The 21,148-nt window shown below is 44.5% G+C and overlaps 1 protein-coding gene and 1 pseudogene across 1 annotated transcript; both read right to left on the bottom strand.

Moving 5' to 3' along the window:
• Positions 1 to 7,657: 7,657 nt before the first annotated feature.
• On the bottom strand, positions 7,658 to 12,965 carry LOC120659885 (histone-lysine N-methyltransferase family member SUVH9-like). The gene is made up of 2 exons (XM_039938145.1): positions 10,556 to 12,965; positions 7,658 to 8,044 (listed from the first exon to the last, which is right to left on the bottom strand). Exon 1 carries the CDS (start codon positions 12,712 to 12,714, stop codon positions 10,663 to 10,665), a length of 2,052 nt encoding a protein of 683 aa, XP_039794079.1. The 5' UTR covers positions 12,715 to 12,965; the 3' UTR covers positions 7,658 to 8,044; positions 10,556 to 10,662.
• A 7,202-nt stretch (positions 12,966 to 20,167) lies between these two features.
• On the bottom strand, positions 20,168 to 21,108 carry LOC120662453 (annotated as a pseudogene).
• Between the last annotated feature and the right edge of the window lie 40 nt (positions 21,109 to 21,148).

The raw sequence follows: 21,148 nt of genomic DNA, 5'->3' as shown, positions 1-21,148 counted from the left end.
CTCCTCTTCGGCTGCTCCTGGAAAGCCTGCGCCGTGCTTGGATACCTCCGCCGCCTCCCGTCGATTTGATGCTTCCGGCGGCTTCCACCTCTCCCCATCCACCTCCGCCTATCCATGGCTGCCTCCACTTTATTCCCACGCATTTCTAGATCCTGCAGCACCCGGCGACGGCGACGATGGGCACCGCCGGAGAGGCAAGCAACGACCAGGCGGAGCATGAGGAGCAGGTCGAGGGCGTTTTTCACGCTGGCGCTGCTCTGCGTGTCTGCGCGCTTCCAGGGCGCCTCAAGCCAGCATCCAGCATCTGAGATTTGGACTCAATTGGAAAGACGAAGCATAGGCTTGGACTCAATTCACACTGAGACTTCTGCTTTTATCTTCCTGTGACTTCTTGACAAAATTATGGTTCAAAGGATTTCTGAAATGACATACGAATTGACAACAAAAAGATCAATTGAGCCACACTAGAAACAAAAGGAAGGTCAAGAAAGTTCAGGTTCAGGTTATGTTGGTTCTTGGTTCAGGTTCAGAAATTTCAGAGTTTTTTTTGTTCTTAGTTCAGGCTGCAACAGAGAAGAATGCTTATGAAGCTTTGACCTATGAAAGCTCTACATATTATGGCAAATGATGGGAGGAAATAATTACCTTCAATTTCTTAGAAGCATCTCTAAATATTGTTTCCTGCAACAACAGACTTTAGTTGTATCAGGTAAAACTGGTAGAGCCCATCAATTAGGCAATTGATACATTAAAATAGACTTGCCACCTATACTGAATCGGCAGCTTGGAGAAAGAATGATTAGCAGTGGCCATAAAAATTCCAGTACTTCTAAGTGAAGCACCACTACCAGATCCACTGCACATACCAAAGTAAAGTTCACGTTAAATCTTATTCACATCAAAGCAACAGATATCTAATTCAAAAGCAAGACTTCCAGTTTGACATTATAATTTGAAACAGCTTGCTCATACAGCTAGTAAATACTCCCAAGCCCAGTATCAATATAGCAATATAATATTGGTAGTGCTCATAACAAATGTTAAAATCACACTTTGCAGTTTAACACTGCCTTTGCCGGTCCCAAGCCCGGATGAGAAAATGTGGAGGGAACTGCAGCTATGGTGCTGAGATTGACCTTTCTTGAACTAACTTGTCTTGAAGCATATCTTTGCCATCCTTATCTGAACTGATTCTTCCATCTGATGCAAGCAGCTGCTGAAACATGACATGTATGTGGCGTCATGAGTTTGTTCTTCATTTCGAATGTCCAACAGCACCTGTAAGTAGTTAGTTTCAGCAATAGCAGCTACTCCCATCACAGCAATAACAGAACCTACTCCCATCACAGCAATAACAGGAGTATATGAGTACTTCTTTCCCAGTAATAGCAGGACCAAAAGTTAGTGAATCGGGCTACAGTCACTCACATCACAACCACGAGTTTCTCTTTCAGCTGCAGTCACTCACATTACAACCACGAGTTTCTCTTTTAGGACTACCATTAATCCAGGAATAGCAGAAGTTAATCCAGGAATAGAAAAAAAATTAAGTTGATAAATTGCACTGTGGAAAAAACATCGAACCGCCAATAGTAGCAGCAGGAATTATTCACAAAATTACACCATAAATGACACAAACTATTTGATAAACTGCGCAAATCATTCTTCGTTTAACTGAGCCATAGCAGCTTCGACCAAAGGCGCATCACAACGCAGCTGCAAAGGAAGACGCCCTTCTCTTTCAAGCATGCCTTTTCTGATATGTGGGACATCATATTCATTGCCTCCACCAATTTGCATAACTTCTTTCATGCATCCTTGGAGAGTTAAAATGATTTTGTTTGATTGGCCAACATCATAATTTTCGAAAGCCTGCTTCATAGCATGAAGACGTCAGTTCATAATACTGAAAAAGTGCAAGTTACTGAATTTAGAAGACAAAACCAATGGTAAAAGAAGTTGATAATTACCGTGTTAACAGCGGCTACAAGTTCTTCGGTTGTTTTAGCAGTTGTTTTGTACTGTATAGACTGGATAGAATTGAAGAAACCAAGATCCAGTATGTTCAAATCTGGTGAGTTTGCTGGCTGGCAAACAAGCCTTATGTCAAACCCATCTTGCTTAGCGGCCTCACAAAACTGTCTGTCATTAGGCGAAAGATGAGGCTTAGCATTATCTTGCTGTATATAAATAGGCTTGTCGGCATCTTCATGTGGCCACTTAGCTCGGATAGCTGGCAGAACCTTCTCAATCATGAACTCTCTAATAGTTTCCTTTTTAATCGACTCAATTGGTTTCATTTCTATGGTTCCAGCTGGGCGATTGATACTTGATCTTCTGGCAGGCACATATGTCACAAATGGGAAGCAACCGATTTTTCCATCGAAGGTGCAATTCTTATTAGAGTCAAATCTTGGTCGGCCAAGAACAGTCAAAATTCGAATCTTTGGAATGTAATTCTTGTTCTTGCATGTCCTTGCAAGTTGTCCTTCATCTGCACCTTTATAATATCGCAATGTCTTCCTGGTGATGTAGTACCATTTCTCATCAATAAAGACATAATCAAACAACCCTTTGAACATTGGATCATGTGGTGCACTCCTTGGGTCAATCATCGATAAACACCACCTTAGACGATCCTTCTTGTTCTTCTCAGTCAAGTATGGCTTTATTGTGTTGGATACATGTTTTATCACACCTTGTTTTTTCATTCTCTGAATCTTGCCTTTACTGACACCTAAGTGTTTAGCCACATCAGCTATTGTCGCGCAACTTGACACAGGAATATCTCGAAGCTTTGATACATCCACCACTTTCTTCTTTCTACCGCATCGTTTCTTTTCATTACCAACATCAACTACAAGGCCTTGGTCTATACAACTTTTTCCTTTTTTCCAAATACGTTGGACTGTACGAAGAGGTGCCGAGAATTGTACTGATACTTCCTTTGTATCATTGCCCTTCAGATTACCGTTTCTTGCCCTTCCAAGCAAAGTTTCAAATATTGATCTCCGTTTCATGTCATCAAGTACTAGCTTCCTGCGGGCATTCTCTTGAACAAGCTGATCATCCACATTCTCTTGACTAAGCTGAGTGTCCCCATTCTCTTGACCGAGCTGATTATCCCCATTCTCTTGAACGAGTGGATTGTCCCCATTCTCTTGACTGAGCTAATTGTCCCCATTCTCTTGACCAAGCTGATTATCTCTGTTCTCTTGACTGCTATCTCCTTGTGTCATATTTAAATCAATTTCACCCATCACTCTTTGGCCTTGACCATATGGAGTATCACATGTTGAAGTAGATGGCGATGTCTCATGCCTAACCGATGGGGACCTCAACCATGGTGCCAGAAGTTGGGTCCTTGGCGATAGCATCATTCGGCTCAATGGAAAAGGTGGCATCACCACACAAGGAGATTTTCTCTTCTTGCTCTTTTGTCCTCCTCCCTCTTGAACATTTATGTCCCCTAGTGCAATCCTGCAAGTTGGCACAATAAATAATCTTGCAAGTTTCTCAGTTGTGCTAGTGTAACTCTAGCACTACTAATGCCAACCAGTGCACATATCCATACAGAGTTCCTAGGTGCAAATTTCACAAAATCTACTCCAACGCACAAGAAAGTCCAAGTTCAGGTTCTGTTGGTTCTTGTTTCAGAAAGTTCAGAGTTCTCTTGGTTCTTAGTTTAGGTTCAGAAAATTCAGAGTTCTAAACAAGAAAGTTCATAGATACATAATCCAATGCACAAGAAGCTCAGAGAGTACCTCGGTGAGGGAGAAGATGAACCTTGGCGCCTATGCCGGTGCCTTCCCGACGATGTAGACTGGTGCGCCGCCGCCGCCGCATCTACCCATGTGGCCAAGGCGGCAAGGTGTGATAGGCGGTACTGCAGAGGAAGACCGGATCCACAGATGCTAAGCCATGACGAAGGACCAGCGGCGGCGTAGGGCTACGACGAGGCCGTGGCGTGGAGAAGTTCAGATAGGGTAGCCGTGGGGAGGAGCTCGGATGGGTCGGCCGATTGGAGCAGCTTGGATGCTTGCCACGGGGAGCACCTCGGATGGGCCGACCGCGGGGAGCAACTCCGACGAGCCGGCGGTGGGAACACCAGGCGACCACTCACCCTGTGGTGCCATTCTCCACCCGACACAGGTGGCAGCCGCCGGTAGCAGCACGAAACGGATCCGAGCAACAGAAACAGAGGACACTATCGTGGGGCTGATTGGAGCAAGGGTATCAATGGAATTTCACAGGTTTTTTATTTTTTCTATAGCTGTCGGAAACGACATTTAAAACGATACGGAGGAAATACAAATGTAGTCCGCTCCTACAAAAGGATAGGGGCTGCAGTAGCGTTTGTCCGCCCTTAGAAATACATCTCTAGGTGTTATAGATTTCCAGATCTTGTAACCGAACTAGAGATATAGCTAACCAAATCTATGAGGATGAGATGAACAACTTGTAAGCCACGCCAAGGACTTTTCCTAGCTCATATCATATAAGCAAAAGGTGCGACCCCTACCAGGGCTTCAACGTTTCCTGATCCTATTTCCTCGTAACAACATCTTGCCATCTTACGAATTCAATTGTCTATTCTCAATTTTCAGGTAGCTACAATGGAATAGTAGGTGTAAGGTGTTAATGTTTTGATCCTCTGACGCTAGGCAAGATCTACATGTACCTTTATTTCTTCCTCATGTGATCTGATTGTCAGATGGTGTTGCATGCACCATTTATAAAAACTAGCTATAACTGCTGATACATTATTCTTGGACGGTTAAAAACAAGATTCATTATTTTGGACAAATTAAAATTGGAATGATCTTGTAAATAATTGTGATTGGGAAGCTTAATGAAGGTTCTTGTCCGTAAATCGTTTCTAGAGATTTTTTTCAGTGACTTGTATGGATTTTCAATTTTTCTAGTTCACCAAGATTTCCTGCCATGCCCTCAAGCAGGGGCGAAGCCAGACGATTGTGCCACTGGGGTCGGCTCCGTTAGCATGCCGGGGTCGAATGCAGAGATCTACAGTAGTTTACGTGGAGTTTCATAGATTTCGTCGGGGTCGCGGGACCCGATGAGCTCACGTAGCTCCGCCACTGCCCTCAAGTGAACCATATATTGAAATTATTTCTGTAACAGTGTAACAAGCTGTTTTTAGTGCTAATTATCTTTATTTTAGTAATTGAGCATCCAATTTTTGAATACTACAGGTCACATCTTAGTATATCCGAGTTCAATTTACTGTTCAAATCTGATAAATTTTTTGCTTCTTTCGAGACACGCACGTGCACACTAGTTGTTCCAAAATTTTCATTCACAAAATATAGACAGGAAGAGAAAGAATGAGATAGAGCAGCATACGAAAAGTACCCCACGGTGCATCAGAGCTTGCTTTGCATCAGCTCAGCACGATTCCAGAGATTTTTCTTGTTTCGCCCATAGGTCCGTATATTCATGTATTTTTCATATTTAGTGCATCGTATATGAGAATTTGCTAGAAGAAAATAAAGTCGGCTCACGAATTCTTAAAAAAAGATGTGCACGTGAACCGCTTTCACGCCATGCAATCTACCAACATGGTTGTCCATCTGAAATGTATCCGACGGAAAGATGCCCCCATTCCATGTAGGTGGACCTCAGTGGCGCAAGTATTATGGACCTACATATAAGCTATGCCAAGATATATAATAAAATTATGTACCTCAAAAATTCAAATAATAAAATTATGTATCTCAAAAATTCAAATCGGAGCCTAGGTAGTATACATAATATACTGAACCAATGGATTCACTACTTTAAGAGCAAGTTTTATGATTTTCGCCGAGTGCTCGTCAGACACCAGCACGCATGATTGTGGCGGGCTCCACTACTATTTAATGCAGCGCTAGTTGCTCACCACCAGCTGCGGGTGGTAAAGCACGCATGATTGTGGCGGGCCCCACTACTATTTAATGCAGCACTGGTTGCTCAGCCAATAGTTGCAAGCGTAGTGCTTCTTGCCGGCTGGAGCGGGCGCGTCACCAGACGCTCATTCCCTTGTCTCTCCCCAATTCTCTCCTCCACGTAGATATGAGCCAACTAATCGTCCATTATAATACTTACTGCAAAGGGTGTCTCAGGGGAGCCAGCGACTTCGCCGGCACGCGTGGTGGAGAGAGAGGACGAGCTCATCTTACGAGACTGCTTGGGCCTACTTTCTCTCTCAACTTGGCACAAATCGATGGGCCTGACTAATTTACGGTCGCCCGGGAGTTCTGCTGCTTACGATCGATCTCCGACAACCTTTTTCTTTCCTTTGCTTTATCGCTGGGTGCGCCATTCTCTTTTCGGCGTGGACTAATTGTTGATGGCCAAATGGTCACCAACGGGATATGATTGCACTGTCGCTATGCAACAAGGGCCAGCCCTTAATCCAATCCGTAACCAGTAGATACCATAAAAAACTAATTGCAAAAAAGTTATGTGACAAAAATATATAAACAATTTTAAGAAAAACTACCACGAGATTATTTTATACAAACTTTAAAGGAATAGAAAATTAGAACATATGAAAAAAATTGTAAAAAAACTATCAAATAAAAAGAAACTATGTGACAAAAATTATACAAGATTTTTTTAAAAAAATATGGAAATTGAAAATTCTAAATAAAAAATTTCAAGAAAAATTTTGGAACAGAACCGTAAAACATAAAGTTACACTCAAAAGTTTGAAAAAAAAATATACAAAGTTTGTGGTGAAAAAATTATACAGAAAATTTTTAAAAAAACTTAAAAAATAATATAATATAATATGCAGAAAATTTGTGGTGAAAAATGTTATGAAGAAATCTCAACAAAAAGTTATCAGTGTTAAGAGGCAAAACTTTGTCTTGCAAAGTTGTGGCGAAAAAGATGTTCAAAAAAATTTTATGAGAAAAAAAAACAAATTAGGTCAGCACTTCCCATCGCTGCACCCCTCACAGAGCTCGTCGCGAGTTCCCACAGCTGCCGCCTGACGTCGGGAATGGAGGCGGAAACGAGATTGTAGAAGGCTGCTCCCACTCTGCCGTTGGTGGTCTAGTGTGGGCTCCGTCGCCGGAGAGAGAAAGGGTGAGCGGAGGGAAAAAGAATGGGAGGAAAAAGAATGGCAAAATACCACTAGAAGGAGGAATCGGAGAACGAACAGAGGAGGCTCAGCATGTGGAAGGAGCGAAGGACACGGAGGGTGAGCGTAGAAGGACGTTTCTAGTGCTAGAAATCGACCGTGCGGATAAAAACGTCTGGTCAACCGTAGAATTAGCATTGGGCAAATCGATCAGCGATTTATTCATCACTATCAAGTCCTCTCTCCTCCTTTTTCCTTCCACATTAGTTCATCACTATCAAGTCCTCTCTCCTTTTTCCTTCCACATTAGATATCAGCCGGCGACGTCGCTGGGTCAAATCAAAACGCTGCGGACGCCCAAACCGGTGCAACAGCAGCAGCAGCATGAGCGTAACAGAGTGAACCAATGGATCCCATTACTTTAAACGGCCGAAACAGGAACCATCATGCATAGCAGAGCTCAGTGCGGCAGTGCCAACGCCGACATCTCCTATATGAAATAAATTGACAGTATCCGAATCACAAGACCGACCTAGAACGAGGTAGAGGCATTCTGCGCAAGGGATGACCTGACTCTGCAAAATCTTCCATTCTATGAGCAAAGCCCGGCTGGATCAACATTTACCACCAGAAATAGTAACACTTTCATCAGCAAGATAATTTACAGATATATGTACATAAAGAGTTCAGAACCAATAGCCATGAGACAATGAGGTTAAGACTGAAACTAAGCGCCTGCTACGCCAAACAAGCCTCCTACAGCAGCAGACGTCATACTTTCGGAGGTGAGTGCTTCTAGAAAATTGGCCAAGCCACCTAGGTTTTATCACACAACATATACATTGCATGGCTGATGTACAGTTGATGACGATGAGTTGTAGCTTGGGCCCTCCCTACGTTAGCCCCTCTGTCGCTGGAAGAGGAACATTGTTCCAGATGGAAACCTCCATTATTGGACTGAAACAAGGATACTGAAAATTTTAGGACTTTTAAAAGCCTGATTACAATCAAGGACTACCATATTGTGTAGTAAGCTAAAATTTACAAGAAAAGGGGCAAATGAAAGACAGCCTCCTATTCAAGCTAATTATGCAAGGTGTGGGGAACAAAAGAAATAATTTACACATAGTTCCACTCAAGGAATGCACATTGGCAATGGGAATGTCCAACACAAACGCTCAAAAATAATTTTGGACATGAAGTATTCTAGAACAGCAAGAACCACAATAAGAAACTTTTGTGATGTTTGCAAGTACCGGAAACACTATACAGAAATAATCGGAAAACTGACGACCCCTTGTCATTCGTTAAAACTAGTCAAATTACATGCAAATTTCGTGCATGAGTACAATAGAGAGAGAAAATGGTGTTCCTGATCTACTTCGCAGTGCAATTGTGATTAATGTGTAAAATGTGTCTGTTTCAAAAATCTACAAGTGTCAATGGCATGCACAGGGAACAATGGATCATTAGTGATAATGAGTGAACGAATAAAGAGCGGTTGGAGATAGAACAGCTGGAAAGAGACACTGGATGTTAGTGAACAATATGGGTTATTTGGGTGGTCAAAAAATCTGAAACAAAAAAAAAGCAGAGAAAGGGTAGTACTACTTTGTCATAGAATATAATTGAACTTGTGTCAACTTGGTTTCTATGCTGCTTACCGCAACAAGCAGAAATATTTTTGTTCATGAAGTATTCTATTATAGTCCAGCAGCAGAACCCAATTACTCCCATATTTAGCTACAGCTCATTAAAAGCTGTGGTGGTGGCTAATGCTGCAACTTTCCGAAGCCCGACATGGATGGTAGTGTTGAATTAAGTTTGCTGGTCCTAATTGCTACAAAGTTTTCTTCTGTAAGAAGCAATCCTATCAACCTCTTTATGAGGTCCAGCAATTTTTTTCATTAATTTGCACCAAGAATCTCACAAACTCTAGTATTTCTTAATGATCTACACAGATTATCAAAGCTCATACCCTTAGTTCCTGTATTTGTTCATAATACCTATCTCTTTATGCTCACACAAGAATACATGCTGCAATCAACTAGTGCTGTATTTTATACATCCTGTCACCAGCATCAGCATCAGCATCTAAATAGATTATATATTATAGGATTTTTCAATTTCAAAGATACATACAGTGATCCATCAGAACATAAATCATGCTTGAGAAAGTAACCGAGTCTTTTAATGTTCAGGGCAACAAGATACCATAATAGCATTCGAACACATGAGTTTTCTGCAGGATAACACCTGCTAACTCTACTATATATAACCACATATCAATTGTTCACATGTTCCAATGTTCAAAAAGGCACTGCTAGGCTCGTCTTGGGGCGCTTCAACACTAGGCGGAGGGGCACCGCCTCGCCTAAGGGGGTAGGCGGAGGTTAGGCAGCATCCCCACCAGATCCAGAGCCGCTGAGTGATGCCAGGAAGGGGGGGGGGGGGGGGGGCGGGCACGGCCAGCAAGAGGCTAGCATCAGGTGGCGGCCGGGAGGAGGCAGAGGTGCAGCTTGTCACGCGGACGGGAGGAGAGGCAGATGCGCACGAGTGTGGCTGGGAGGAGAGAGGCGTCGGGCGACGAGCATAGCCGGGAGGAGGCGTGCGCGACGAGCGCAGGCAGAGGACGGCACCAATGGGCATGTGTGCACGACTGGAATTGGGAGGTAGATGGATAAGGTTGCCGGTTGGAGTGGGTAAGGTGAGCTTGACTCTTTGATGGGCCTTTTTTCCCATCTAAACCCACTGTTCGGCTTTAGTTTTTCTTTTAGATATACTAATATATGTATTTGTATAAAACGCCTAGGCTCGCCTAGGCTCTAGGCAGAGGGTCACCGCCTAAAGAGCGCTTAGCGCCTTTTGGAACATTGACATGTTCTTGATGAAATCTTGACTGGTGATTAGCATAAGACCTCAGGGTTCAACTAAATAGCTAAGTATCATGTTTCCTCATCAAAAGGCAGAATAGGCATGTCCAGGTTCATGAAAAAGCAAAAGTAATAGGGAAAGGAACTAGCAATGGTCAGGATACTTGGAGATGGCCACCTAATGGCTATGCAATAAAATCATCATCTTTCTTACTGGAAAAGAATTGAAGTGACTATGTAATGTGTTGACATAACTAGAAAGGACCACAGCTGTGCATGCATATGCACTTAGAAATTTGGCAAATGAATGATATACATTTATTCAGTAACTACAGCATGTATTATGAACAAAGAATTGAATCAGGAATGAGGTGGAAAAATCAGAAGAACAACTAGAGGGAAAACTGCGCAATACTATAATTAGCCTATATCTGAGTACATAATGAAGCAAAATACAAAGTTAGAAGTACACATGGAACTCAGCCACAAAGACAAGACATCTTTGAAGGAAATTACAAGTACCTACTTCGAAGAAATAGTTGAATGAAGTACAGACAAAAGAAAGAAATCAAAGCACAGGAATTAGGAGAATTACCAGATGAGGAATTTCAGTCAGTGGTTGGCTTGATCCCCAGGTGCACTATGAAAACTTCAAAGAAACAGAAACAAAAGAAGGCATGGCCTTCTAAATAGGTACTTCAGCTACATGGTTAACTTTCCCACCCATTCATCAATCATTCCGTAGTCAATGCTTAGCTCCCTCAATGGTGGAATATTCTCCATGGCAAAGATCATGAGGTGGGGGTAAGACGCATTGTAATGATCAAACAGCACAAACTGGACAAACATGTTTGGACTGCAACTGTGGCTGAAATAACATGCCACATTCCTTGCCCTCGACACATCAATTGCAAAGTTTAACTCAGGAAGTGCAGGATAGTCTGGTGGCACATACTCAGGATTCACATCAGATATATCACCCCAATCCAACCACCTTGGAGGGAACCTATTGGGACGCACCAAGCAATCGCCATTAGCAGCCACAATCTCTGACTGCTGCTGAGTAAGGACAATCCCGCTGAATTCACAAATGAATGTTCCTGCCTTAATAAGATCCAAAGACCGAACTCCCCACCCAGTCTCCCTTGATCGGAACACCTCAAGCCTATGCTGAAGCCCCTTCTGACTAACCCTGTTGGGGCAACTAGGAGGGCACTTGCAGTATGGCCCACACTCATATACCAGAGGTTTGCCTCGTAGCAGGGCTCCAGTCTTGTCATATGCAAACTCACCTCCATTCCTCCCTGCACAGTTACATCCAATTGAGCAATTATCACCACAATCACACCCACCACCGCCCTCAGCAAACTTCCCTTGGACAGCAGAGGTAGGAAATATTGGCCGTGCAAGGTACTCAAATAAGAGTGGGTCACGATCATCATCGATATCATTATATAGTGCAACTGGCAAGAGCTCTCGGCCCATGGAGATATCAAAGCTCAAATACCCTGTTGGCCTTACAGCAAACACATCCACCTTGATCTGTTCAGCTATTAGATAATTCACAGTACCCATGGGTTCTTGCCCCTCAATGCGCAGCATTTTATACTTATAAACACCAAACCCAGATTTGCCACGGTCAAGCCAGTAGTCCACAACCTTGTAGAGGCCATCATAGAAATATACCTTGCCGACAGGGCTGCGTCTTGATTTGACAGCCCGAATTACGCGGATCTCAATACCATAAGCCATGCTGCGCTCGAGGGCAAGATTGCCGCCCTCCAACTTCTGATCGACACAATGCTTATGAAGATTGGGATCACGGCCACCATGGCCGGTGTACACAAGTACCTCGCCGCGGTCATCATCATCCTCATACCCACCAGACACGATTATAGATGTGGCTATAGGCTCCCCGGAGGCAGACCGCCCTGCACTGAGATAGTCAATTCCTGCCTGCACCTGGCCATGGAGGCCAAGGACGCAGAGCTCCATGCGGAAGAAGAATGCGTCACCCACCGAGATCCCAGGCATCGACCCCACGATGCGGCGGTCGCGGTTGAGCCAGAGGTCGTGGTCCGCCATGAGCGCCGCGGCGCGCAGGTCCGCGCGGACGCGGCGCCGGTCCCCACCGCCGCCGTACCCGGCGACGCCCCCGAGGCCGAGCGACTCCGCGCGGTCGTCGTCCCTGAGCAGCAGCCCGCGGAGGCACTCGAAGGTGATGCGCGCCCGCCTCACGAGGTCGCGGAAGTAGATCTGGTCCCGCACGCCGAGCGAGGAGACCCGCACGAGCTCCGACGACCGCGGCCGGCGCTTCTTCACGACGGACCCGGTCCCGGGCTGCACCACCGCGGGCGCGGCAGCCCCTGGCGCCGGCGCGGGGACGATCGCCCCGGTCCCCGCCGACGAGAGGTAGAGGCTCGCGAGGCGGTAGTACTCCCGGAGGAGCGCATCCTCGTCGGGGTTGGGCGGCAGCGCCTGCAGCGGCGTCGTCACCGGCGCGGACGACATGTCGGGCATCGCCGGCGGCGGAACAGACGAGGCCGCATGAGCCGCCACCGCCGCCGCCGGATGCTGCTGCTGTGGCGTCTGGGCCGGGGGCGCAGGCAGGGGCAGGGGCCCGCGCTCCGGTGACGCCGGCTCCGACTTGGGCTCCCTCTTGAGGAACGGCAGGAAGTTGAGGTCGATGGAGTCGGACGACCCTGCCGGAGACGACAGCGACGACGACGACGGCGAGGATTCCTCCACCTCCATTCCCGCAACAAAAATAATAATAAAAAACCTCCCCGCCTTACGCGCTGCCTCGTCCGCCCCGAAATTCTCCCAAACCCTCGCGGCGACGGAGAAGGCGAGATGGATTGGAGAGGCGGGCGAGGGCGGTTAGGGTGGGGGAGTGGAGGATTTCACCAACTGGTGACTGGGGAGGTGACGTTGGTGGAGGCGAGAGGGAAATGGCGGAGGGAGGGAGTGAGGGAAAGGGTGCGAAATCTCCAAAACGGACGCGCCCTTTTCTGAAGGCGCAATTAATTTGGAGGAGGAGATGACAGGAACACAAGTCTAAAAAGGCCGAGGGGACGCACCTCCTCGTGCTCTCAACAGTCACTGACAAATAGGCCCGACAAACAACTGCCAGGCGTTTCCACATGAAAGAGACTTTAATGATGGAGTGTCTCGGGAGAGACGCAGGGTTAATTTTGGTATATCACCTCCCGACTCGGTTTTGTCACCGGCTATCGTCGGTGACGCACCGAGTCAAAAATCTTAAATTGCGTATTGAAAGACTATTTCAATATAAGAAATAAGTTATCAATAATTATTTTTAAAAAGATTATAAATTAAATGCTGGTATAAATAGATTATTAAGAGAGCGGCGAAAGCCACCGTTTTATAATTGTTATTGTTATGCCATTTGTTTCTTTATTTTCTAAGTTAGAAAAAAATTGTCACTGATTTAGACCCTTGTTTGTCGAAAGGATCTTTTTTTTTCTTCTTCATAAGCTTTTAGTGTGAGCCGCCTCTAGATGCTTAATCGAGATAATAGATGAGCACACAGCCATTACAATGAAAAGATTGAAATTGTCGATAAGCAAAAACAACCTTTGCTACGTGTTGTTTTTATTTTCTCTCACTTCATAGTTGTTGAATACTTAAAATCTCATAATGTAGTTAACTAATGTAATTTCATTTGTTTGATAATCACAATTAATCTCTCTTCAGAATTTGTATTTGTTTCTCTCTCCTATGGATTTTTTACTAGCATTTTCTATGCTTCTAGAAGTTGCTCCATACTGAGGTGTGGATTGCTCCTAGAAGAACTCTGAATAGGAATTGTTTATTATCGTTATCCTGTTTTTTGTTAGAAAATATCCACCCAAGTTCAATTAAGATTTTTCAATATTTGTCTGTAATCAAATAATTGCTATATGAATATTGTCAAGTATTAAAATTTCTAGGTCATTGTGGATTTTATAATTTTGGTACATATAGTTTAGTACATATTTAAAAAAGAAGATTTTGAATTTTAGGCACACGATCACATTTATTGTTGCGGCGATGGATATGCCACTTGATTCGCTTGTCTGTTAGACATGCATTAAGTTAATTCAATTACTGAAGCATCTCCAGCAATCCCCCAATAAACATCTCTCAATAAGGGGTTATTGGAATGTCCCAATATATATCACTTTCATGGGTTATTTAGGGAGGAGGTGTTTTTACAATTTTCCAATAATATCATCATAATATAAACATACAGGGAGAATAGGAAATTCTCCCTATATCTAAGGGAGTTGGGATAAATAATTGGGGCACATCAAACCTTATTGGAGAAAGGGGGAAATATTGGGGGACTGCTCGAGCATATCGTTTTCCTATTAATAGTATTAGTTACAATGAGAGCTACTACTCATTGTATATGATTTTTTCATTTCTCCTTGCACAATTTTTTTTTGTTTAAGCTCAAAGTTCTCCATGCAAGTATATGGTTACATCATACATGCTCTTTCTAGCCATGTTTGTGTTAGAAGTATTTATGTACATTACATGTGTTGTAGAAAAACCTAATAAAAAAACACAACAATTTTCAATATCCTCGTCACCATCCAAACAAACAAAATTTAGTATTTATTACCCCTAAATCCCCTAAATCATCCAAACAATAGCTGTTTTGGTAAAACTAAGCTAAACTTTAAAAATCTCTCTATGGCTGATTGAGTCTCTACAATAGGAACTATATGATGGAACTAACAGTTTGGTGGATTTATGTTATGTTTGCACGCCAAGGCTGCCAAAGGTTCTACGATCTTTGCTGAACGTACACCAAAAACAATCAAAACTCTTGATATGACTTCAGACTGTAAAAATTCTAAACATATAGAGATCTTTTTTAGTGAAACAAAATTTGCAATAGAAATAGAAAAGCTCTGAGTTTTAGTTGAAAGTATCACAATTCATATGTAACGGTAGCAACGTATAGGTATTCTGCTAGTACCATATAAGTATAAGGTACCCTGTTCTGCTAGGCGCTCGCCTAGGCGCGATTCCACGCGATTAATTGCGAGGCGAGGCCCGTCGCCTGGCCTAGGGGGTAGGTGGACCCCTAGGCGGGCGTAGCTCGTCGGCAGCGCAGGTGGGGATGGAGAAGCGTCTGGCGGAGGTCGCCGGTGGGGGAGGAGGAACTGCGGGCGGCGGCGGGCGTTCGCACGGGCTTTTTTCCGGTGGCTGCGGGCACAGGCGCGGGCAGCGGCGGGCGCGTCGGGCGGAGGGCGCGGGCGTATGCTGGCGGCGGCGAGCGCGTGCGGGAGAGGGAGAGATACGAGAGAAGCAAAAAGGATGCGGGAGAAGATCTATGGAGAGTTGGGCCTTCAAATGAGCATTTTTTCCTTTTTCTCCCTTTTCATGACCACTCATATCTTTTTTTCCTTTTCTTTTAAGTATTTATACATGTATTATTCATCGCCTAGAAAAACGCCTAGCAGCGCCTAGGCGCGATTACTCCCGACTAGGCGCTAGGCTGAGGGTCAGCGCCTAGAATCCGACTAGCGCCTAGCGGAACAGGGATAAGGTAATGAATAAGATGCCTTTAAATGCCCATCACAATGGTTATTTTTATTACTTATAGTATTTCACATAAGTTTTTACATATAAGCTTTTTAAAGCCCATCATAATATGACTTTGAAAGCTCATCACATATATAATTAGTACATATAACTTTTTACAAGGCACTGAATCATTATATTTTTATTCAAGGTAATCATAATGGTATTGTTTTTAGTTTTTTGTTATACTATTGTTATGGTTTGTGAGCTATAACATATATTGCAAAGTACTTTTTATTATTCGTACTATATATTGTAATTTTGATACTAAAAATTAGTTAAGCGGGCTTTTATCTTCTTGTTTGCCCAAAAACCCTTAAAATTATGGAGCCGGCTCTAGATATGGCTAACTACCATAGGGATCCAACACCAGTGGCGATTTAGAATATGGATGGAAAACTATGAAACATGCTTATTGTGATATGAAAAAAAAAGATCATGCCATGCTTAGGGCTTCTCCAGTGAGAAGCTGAAAGTGATGGATAAATCGACGTGGCATGGAAAAAGCGACTCTTCAGCCTCTGAGAAAACGAATCATGCATCTTGAGGCGAAAGAAGAATCGACTCTTACAGAGTATGTAAAGAAGTGGTGCAAATTCTCCTGCTGGGATATCTGCTGTAGCATACAAAAGACAGAGCAACTTTTTTCGCGTCTGTACTAAGCAGGACTGTAGAAAAAGAAATATGCAAAAGGCAAAGGGACGCGTGTGTTTGGGTATGTAACTGCTACACTTGTTTCCACTTGAACTTGAGAACAGAGTTGGCTCCTCTGTAGTCTGCACCAGATCTGTATGTTTGTGTCCTAGCTTTAGCTTACCTTTTGTCGCGATCATCCGAAACTGGGGCACTGCCTCGCTAACACGGTTACTAGCATGAGTTATCAGCGCCTTGTGTGTTATTCACCATTCAGATGCTGTGAGAGAAGATGGAGTTTACCTGTTCCTGTTCGGTGTGGAACGGTCCGAGGCTTGTTTGCAATATGGAAGAGCAGGGTGGCTTCAGACACTCTGTTTGCATCAGCCAACCAGCAGTGCTTTTCTCTCACAACAAATCAACACCAACCACCAATCATCAACCAGCCAACATTATTTTTCTCCCATAATAAATCAGCACCAGCCACCAGTCACAGCCAACTGAATAGAGCGAGAAACTTTAGATGGTTTGGTTTACATTTGACCTTAAAAAAAGATAAGATATTATATAGGTGGGTTGACAATACCCCAACCAATGCACAGCAGCAATGCTCTTATTTCTCAATGACGACACCTTCCACCATTCCCTTATGGGCACTGACGCTATTGGTCCTGTTTTGAGAAATAGTCTAGGGTTATTTTGAGGGCTAAAATTTAATTTAAGAAAATAGCATTTCAATGAAATAGCCCTTGAGGTGTTTATATCCAAGGGCTATTTGGCTCCAAATGTACTTTTTTAATCATTTGGCTGTCACTTTTATGAGGGAGAGAAAGAGAGAATCAGTGAGCCCCACTCAAAATGGCCCGAAATAACATCTCTTGGAGGGATAGTTTTTTGGAGTGGGTAGTTTGCAAATAGCCCAGAAATGGCTCTCCTGTTTGGCTTCTCTTGGACCATTTGGGCTATTTGGAGGGGGCGCGGCTAAAAAATAACACATGGATCCAAACAGGACCATTGTTGCCTTCACATGAGGCTTAGGTTTTCATGTTGTATATTTCGAGTAAGATGTCGGTTCATGCTATCCCCTTCTGTAAGCATGTCTAGCTTTTTTATAATTTTTATCCACTTTCCTTATATTTTATCATAAAAAGGATTGGCACAGTCAAAATGTGGTTTAGCTCATCCGATCAGTACTCTTTACTTACCCACTTTTCCCTAAAGAAAGAGGACAACCACCACCCTCTTTTCTTTTTAGATCTAGATTATGCTCCACCTCACTATAAGCCGTCTTTATCTTAGCGGTCTACAATAATACTTCTCTAGCCTCTCCACATACTAGCCATAGACAATGACACCTCCCACACTCACCTATGCCATCTCCCACACTCTGATTGGGGAAATATCTTATCACTCTTTGCGAGCGTTCACACCCGCGTACTGTGTCCATGTGTTGGTGTCACGTTGTGCCACACTTAAGGAGAGGCTAGAGAGGAGAGAGAAGAGAGAAAAAATAGATTAATAATCGGCTCTGAGTGCCACATGGGAGATATTGAGACTGAGATTTTAGGGTAGTTGATGTAGCACCTATCCCTGGAGCAGCTCGAGTGTGGAGTTTTTGAGGGTGCAAAGAGGAGAAAGAAAGGGATTGCACTGTGACTAAATGTTGGAGCAAAATTTGCACGACGTGCTAGTTTGGAACCGGAAGCTTATCTTGGGCACTTGGGCACCCGGTGCAAACAAAAAAACTGCATGCAATGACCCATTGTTAGAGAAAAGGGAGGGAATTAAAGTATAGTACATACCACTATTCAGGGGAGAGAAGAGAGGGTGTTTGTATTAATTAATATGACTGTAGGACCAACTTTGAAAAGTAAATACTGCAAACGTTGAAGTAGCTTTTGCTAAGCTAGCACTCCATGTGTGGGTTCTATGTTAGCACAACGCAGGATGCAATGCACCAGAGTTGCTCCTAGGGAATCTCCGGTAGATTACCCATCTCTCATACTCTCTATATTTTTTTTATCTCCATCACAAGTAATACTTTTTGTATTTTTAGTAGCTAGTACTGTAGCAAATTACACAATGGATAGTGTAGATGGAGGAATCACCTTCATTTAAGTAAAAGGGAGGTGTGTTTTTATGATTAACAAAAATATTCTTAATATTGAGAATGAAATTAGTAATTTGCTAGAGCATCTACCAAAGAACTTTTCTTAAATATTGAATAGATAGACAAGTAATTTGCTGAAGATGCTCTTATATGATAGAAACGGTTGTTGAGAGTCTATACACAGCACAACTATTGAAGATCGAAGATTTGGAACCGGTGAACATACTCTTATTATTTCGTTTGCTGCTTTGTCTTCTGGGAATAGGATCCCATTTTCTGTAGCAATGTGTTCCCAATTTTCCTTTCTCCATATCTCCTTATTTGCACGATCCATGGTTTGGTCTCAGCAATGTTTTTTTTTCATAAACTCTGCCGTTTTGTAGGATTGGTTATTTCCCAATCTCTGCAAATTATTTGCTCGGGTTAGCGTCCTAAATATTGCACGACCCGTTATGGCTCGTCTTCAAACTTCTCAGCAGCGCACAATCCAGATCGCAGACAACAAGAGCACACACATGTTAGAAAAAATAATGTGGCAAGCCGCTTGCCGATTCTCCTTATCGCAGACTCATGTCAGGCTGCCAGCAGAGGGAGAATCAGCCTATGAGCATGGCATTTGTTTTTTGTCCTTAGACTTTCTTTTGTTTCTCTATTCTCTCTTTTTTTTTGCGGGTATTGTTTCTCTATTCTCTGTAATGCCAAACTCAACAAAAAGGACGTACCCAGTGCCGTAGGCTTTCCGCACTGTAATGCCAAACTCAACATTTTAATCAAATCAATTTAACATTTGAAAAATACTAATTCATTACTTTGGAAAAACTAATTGAACATTTTTTCTAAGGAATGTGAAGTAGTATACGACAAATGTTAAATCGTATGTATTGAAAATATTGAATCGTATATCCAAATGTTGAAGCGTTAAGATAAAAATTTATAATTGCATATTGGATCTTTTTTCGAGGGGGGGTCCCACCTGATTTTTTCATTAAATAGGGCTCTGAAAGCCTGGTTATACAGCAATTAGGGGTGCAAGGGGATATGAGTTTTACAGCGCGTTACAATGAATAATATAGGTCAAACGGATTCCATTTTGGACATACGGTTTTACAGAAAAAATCATTTGAAGTTTAAAATTCATTCGTGTTCGGCTTGCTGTGGCTAGTTCTGGTGCGAATATGTTGTCAGAGAAATACTGCTGGTTAGCTGTAGCTGGTGGCCGATGGTTTATTAAATGATGCAGACAAACCAGAACAAGAGCGATTTAGTCTCCCGTCCACCTCCCTCCAATATTTATTGCCACACCTATTCTGCATGCCTACTTGCTCCGCATCATACCTACCAGTTCGGATAAGAGTAAGGTTAATAATCCAGTCAGTCATTGACTGTAAGAATCTTGCACCCTACCTTCCAGCTCACTCATATAGTAGTTAGTCCTTCACTGTTAATATAAGGTCTCACTTGTCTCTCTCACAGCATTTGTTGATTCTTGTGTCAAAACTGACTGCAAGTTTGCATCCCGCTTCTTCTCTCTCCTCTCTTCTCTCCTCCAATTTAACATTTTGTTTATTGCAGTCTGTTATAACACTTGCTCTAAAAATAAAATCGTCGGATCTGTGTTGCACTAATGTCTGGAGATACGAGGCTTCAAATCTTTCGGAGAAGACGGGTACGGACTCCTATTTCAGTCCTAGCTTGTAGGCCCATAGGATGGGCCCATTACCGAAGGGCGGGCTCAGAAGTGTGCATGGGCTATGGCTCACAACTTATGAGTGGCCCGGCCCATCCAACAACCGTTCCGCCGCCCGCCGCGAATCCCCTTCCCCGCCCGGACCGGGATCAGGTGCAGTCGTAGTAACGACTGCAACTTTAGCGGTCGCGGCATAGATGCCCTCCAAATGTGATCCAACGTCTCGGCGGAAAAGGGCACCGTTTGTCTTCTTCGTTCGTCTTCTTCTTTTCTCCCGCACTGTTCTCCATTCTCCTTATCCCTCGGCGCCCACGGCCCTCCGACTCGGACCGGACGCTGCTGCTCCGCTTCAGCGCTGGGCCACCGCCGCCACCAGCCCCGGAGCTCGTCCGCGCCGAGGACGAGGACAGCTGCTTCGCCGGTGGCGCGGCGTGCCGCTATTTGACCACGCCAGAGAAGGACTTGCGCTGTCGGATTGCGGCCGCAGCGAGCTCCTCATCGTCCATCAGCTTCTCATGCTCAATGCTGCACCGCAGGGTGGTCGCTGTGCCATGCTGGTGCTATTGTGGTGGACCTGGTCCTGGTGGTAGCGGCTCTTGAGTTGATCGAACGGCGCCTTGCAGTTGCAGCAACTGCTCTTGTCTTCGCCAGATGGCGTCTCCTTGGCCTTGGGCCGGACGTTTCTGGCGCCGCGGCATTGCTCGTTGGAGCATGACGTCGAGGCGAACAGCAACCGGAAGAAGGCCCACGACGCCAGCAGCTTGGCATGATGCAACGTCCTCGGCCTTCCTGCGCCGGGAGCCCTCCTTGCGCAGCCTCAACACAGTCGCGGAACCCGGTGGAGTGCGAGTGCTGCAGCGGCGCGACCATGGCGGCACTCCTCCTGCCGGCACCGCCACAGCCGGCATCAACATCCTGCACCTTGCCGCCCGGCCTGGGGGCGCGGCCGCCAGCCTGCCCCGGCAGAGCAGCTCGTCTGCCGCGCCACCGCTCCGGCGCACACAAAACTCGAACTCCCTGCACGAGCTGAGATCCAGGTCGATGTACTCTTGCTCCACGAACGAGCACACGCTAGCCATTGCGGCACCGCAGTGCTGAGCCGTGTGGCTCGAGGGCACATTGCTTGCTCCGACGACGGGCCGAGAACAGTGTGGGAGAAA

Source organism: Panicum virgatum, chromosome 2N (genome assembly GCF_016808335.1).
Source record: "Panicum virgatum strain AP13 chromosome 2N, P.virgatum_v5, whole genome shotgun sequence".
Taxonomy (NCBI): domain Eukaryota; kingdom Viridiplantae; phylum Streptophyta; class Magnoliopsida; order Poales; family Poaceae; genus Panicum; species Panicum virgatum.
This window is presented reverse-complemented; position numbering and strand designations above follow the sequence as displayed.

Coding starts and splice junctions, on each gene's coding strand:
- LOC120659885 (XM_039938145.1), bottom strand. CDS start 12,714: ATGGAGGTGGAGGAATCCTCGCCGTCGTCGTCGTCGCTGTCGTCTCCG.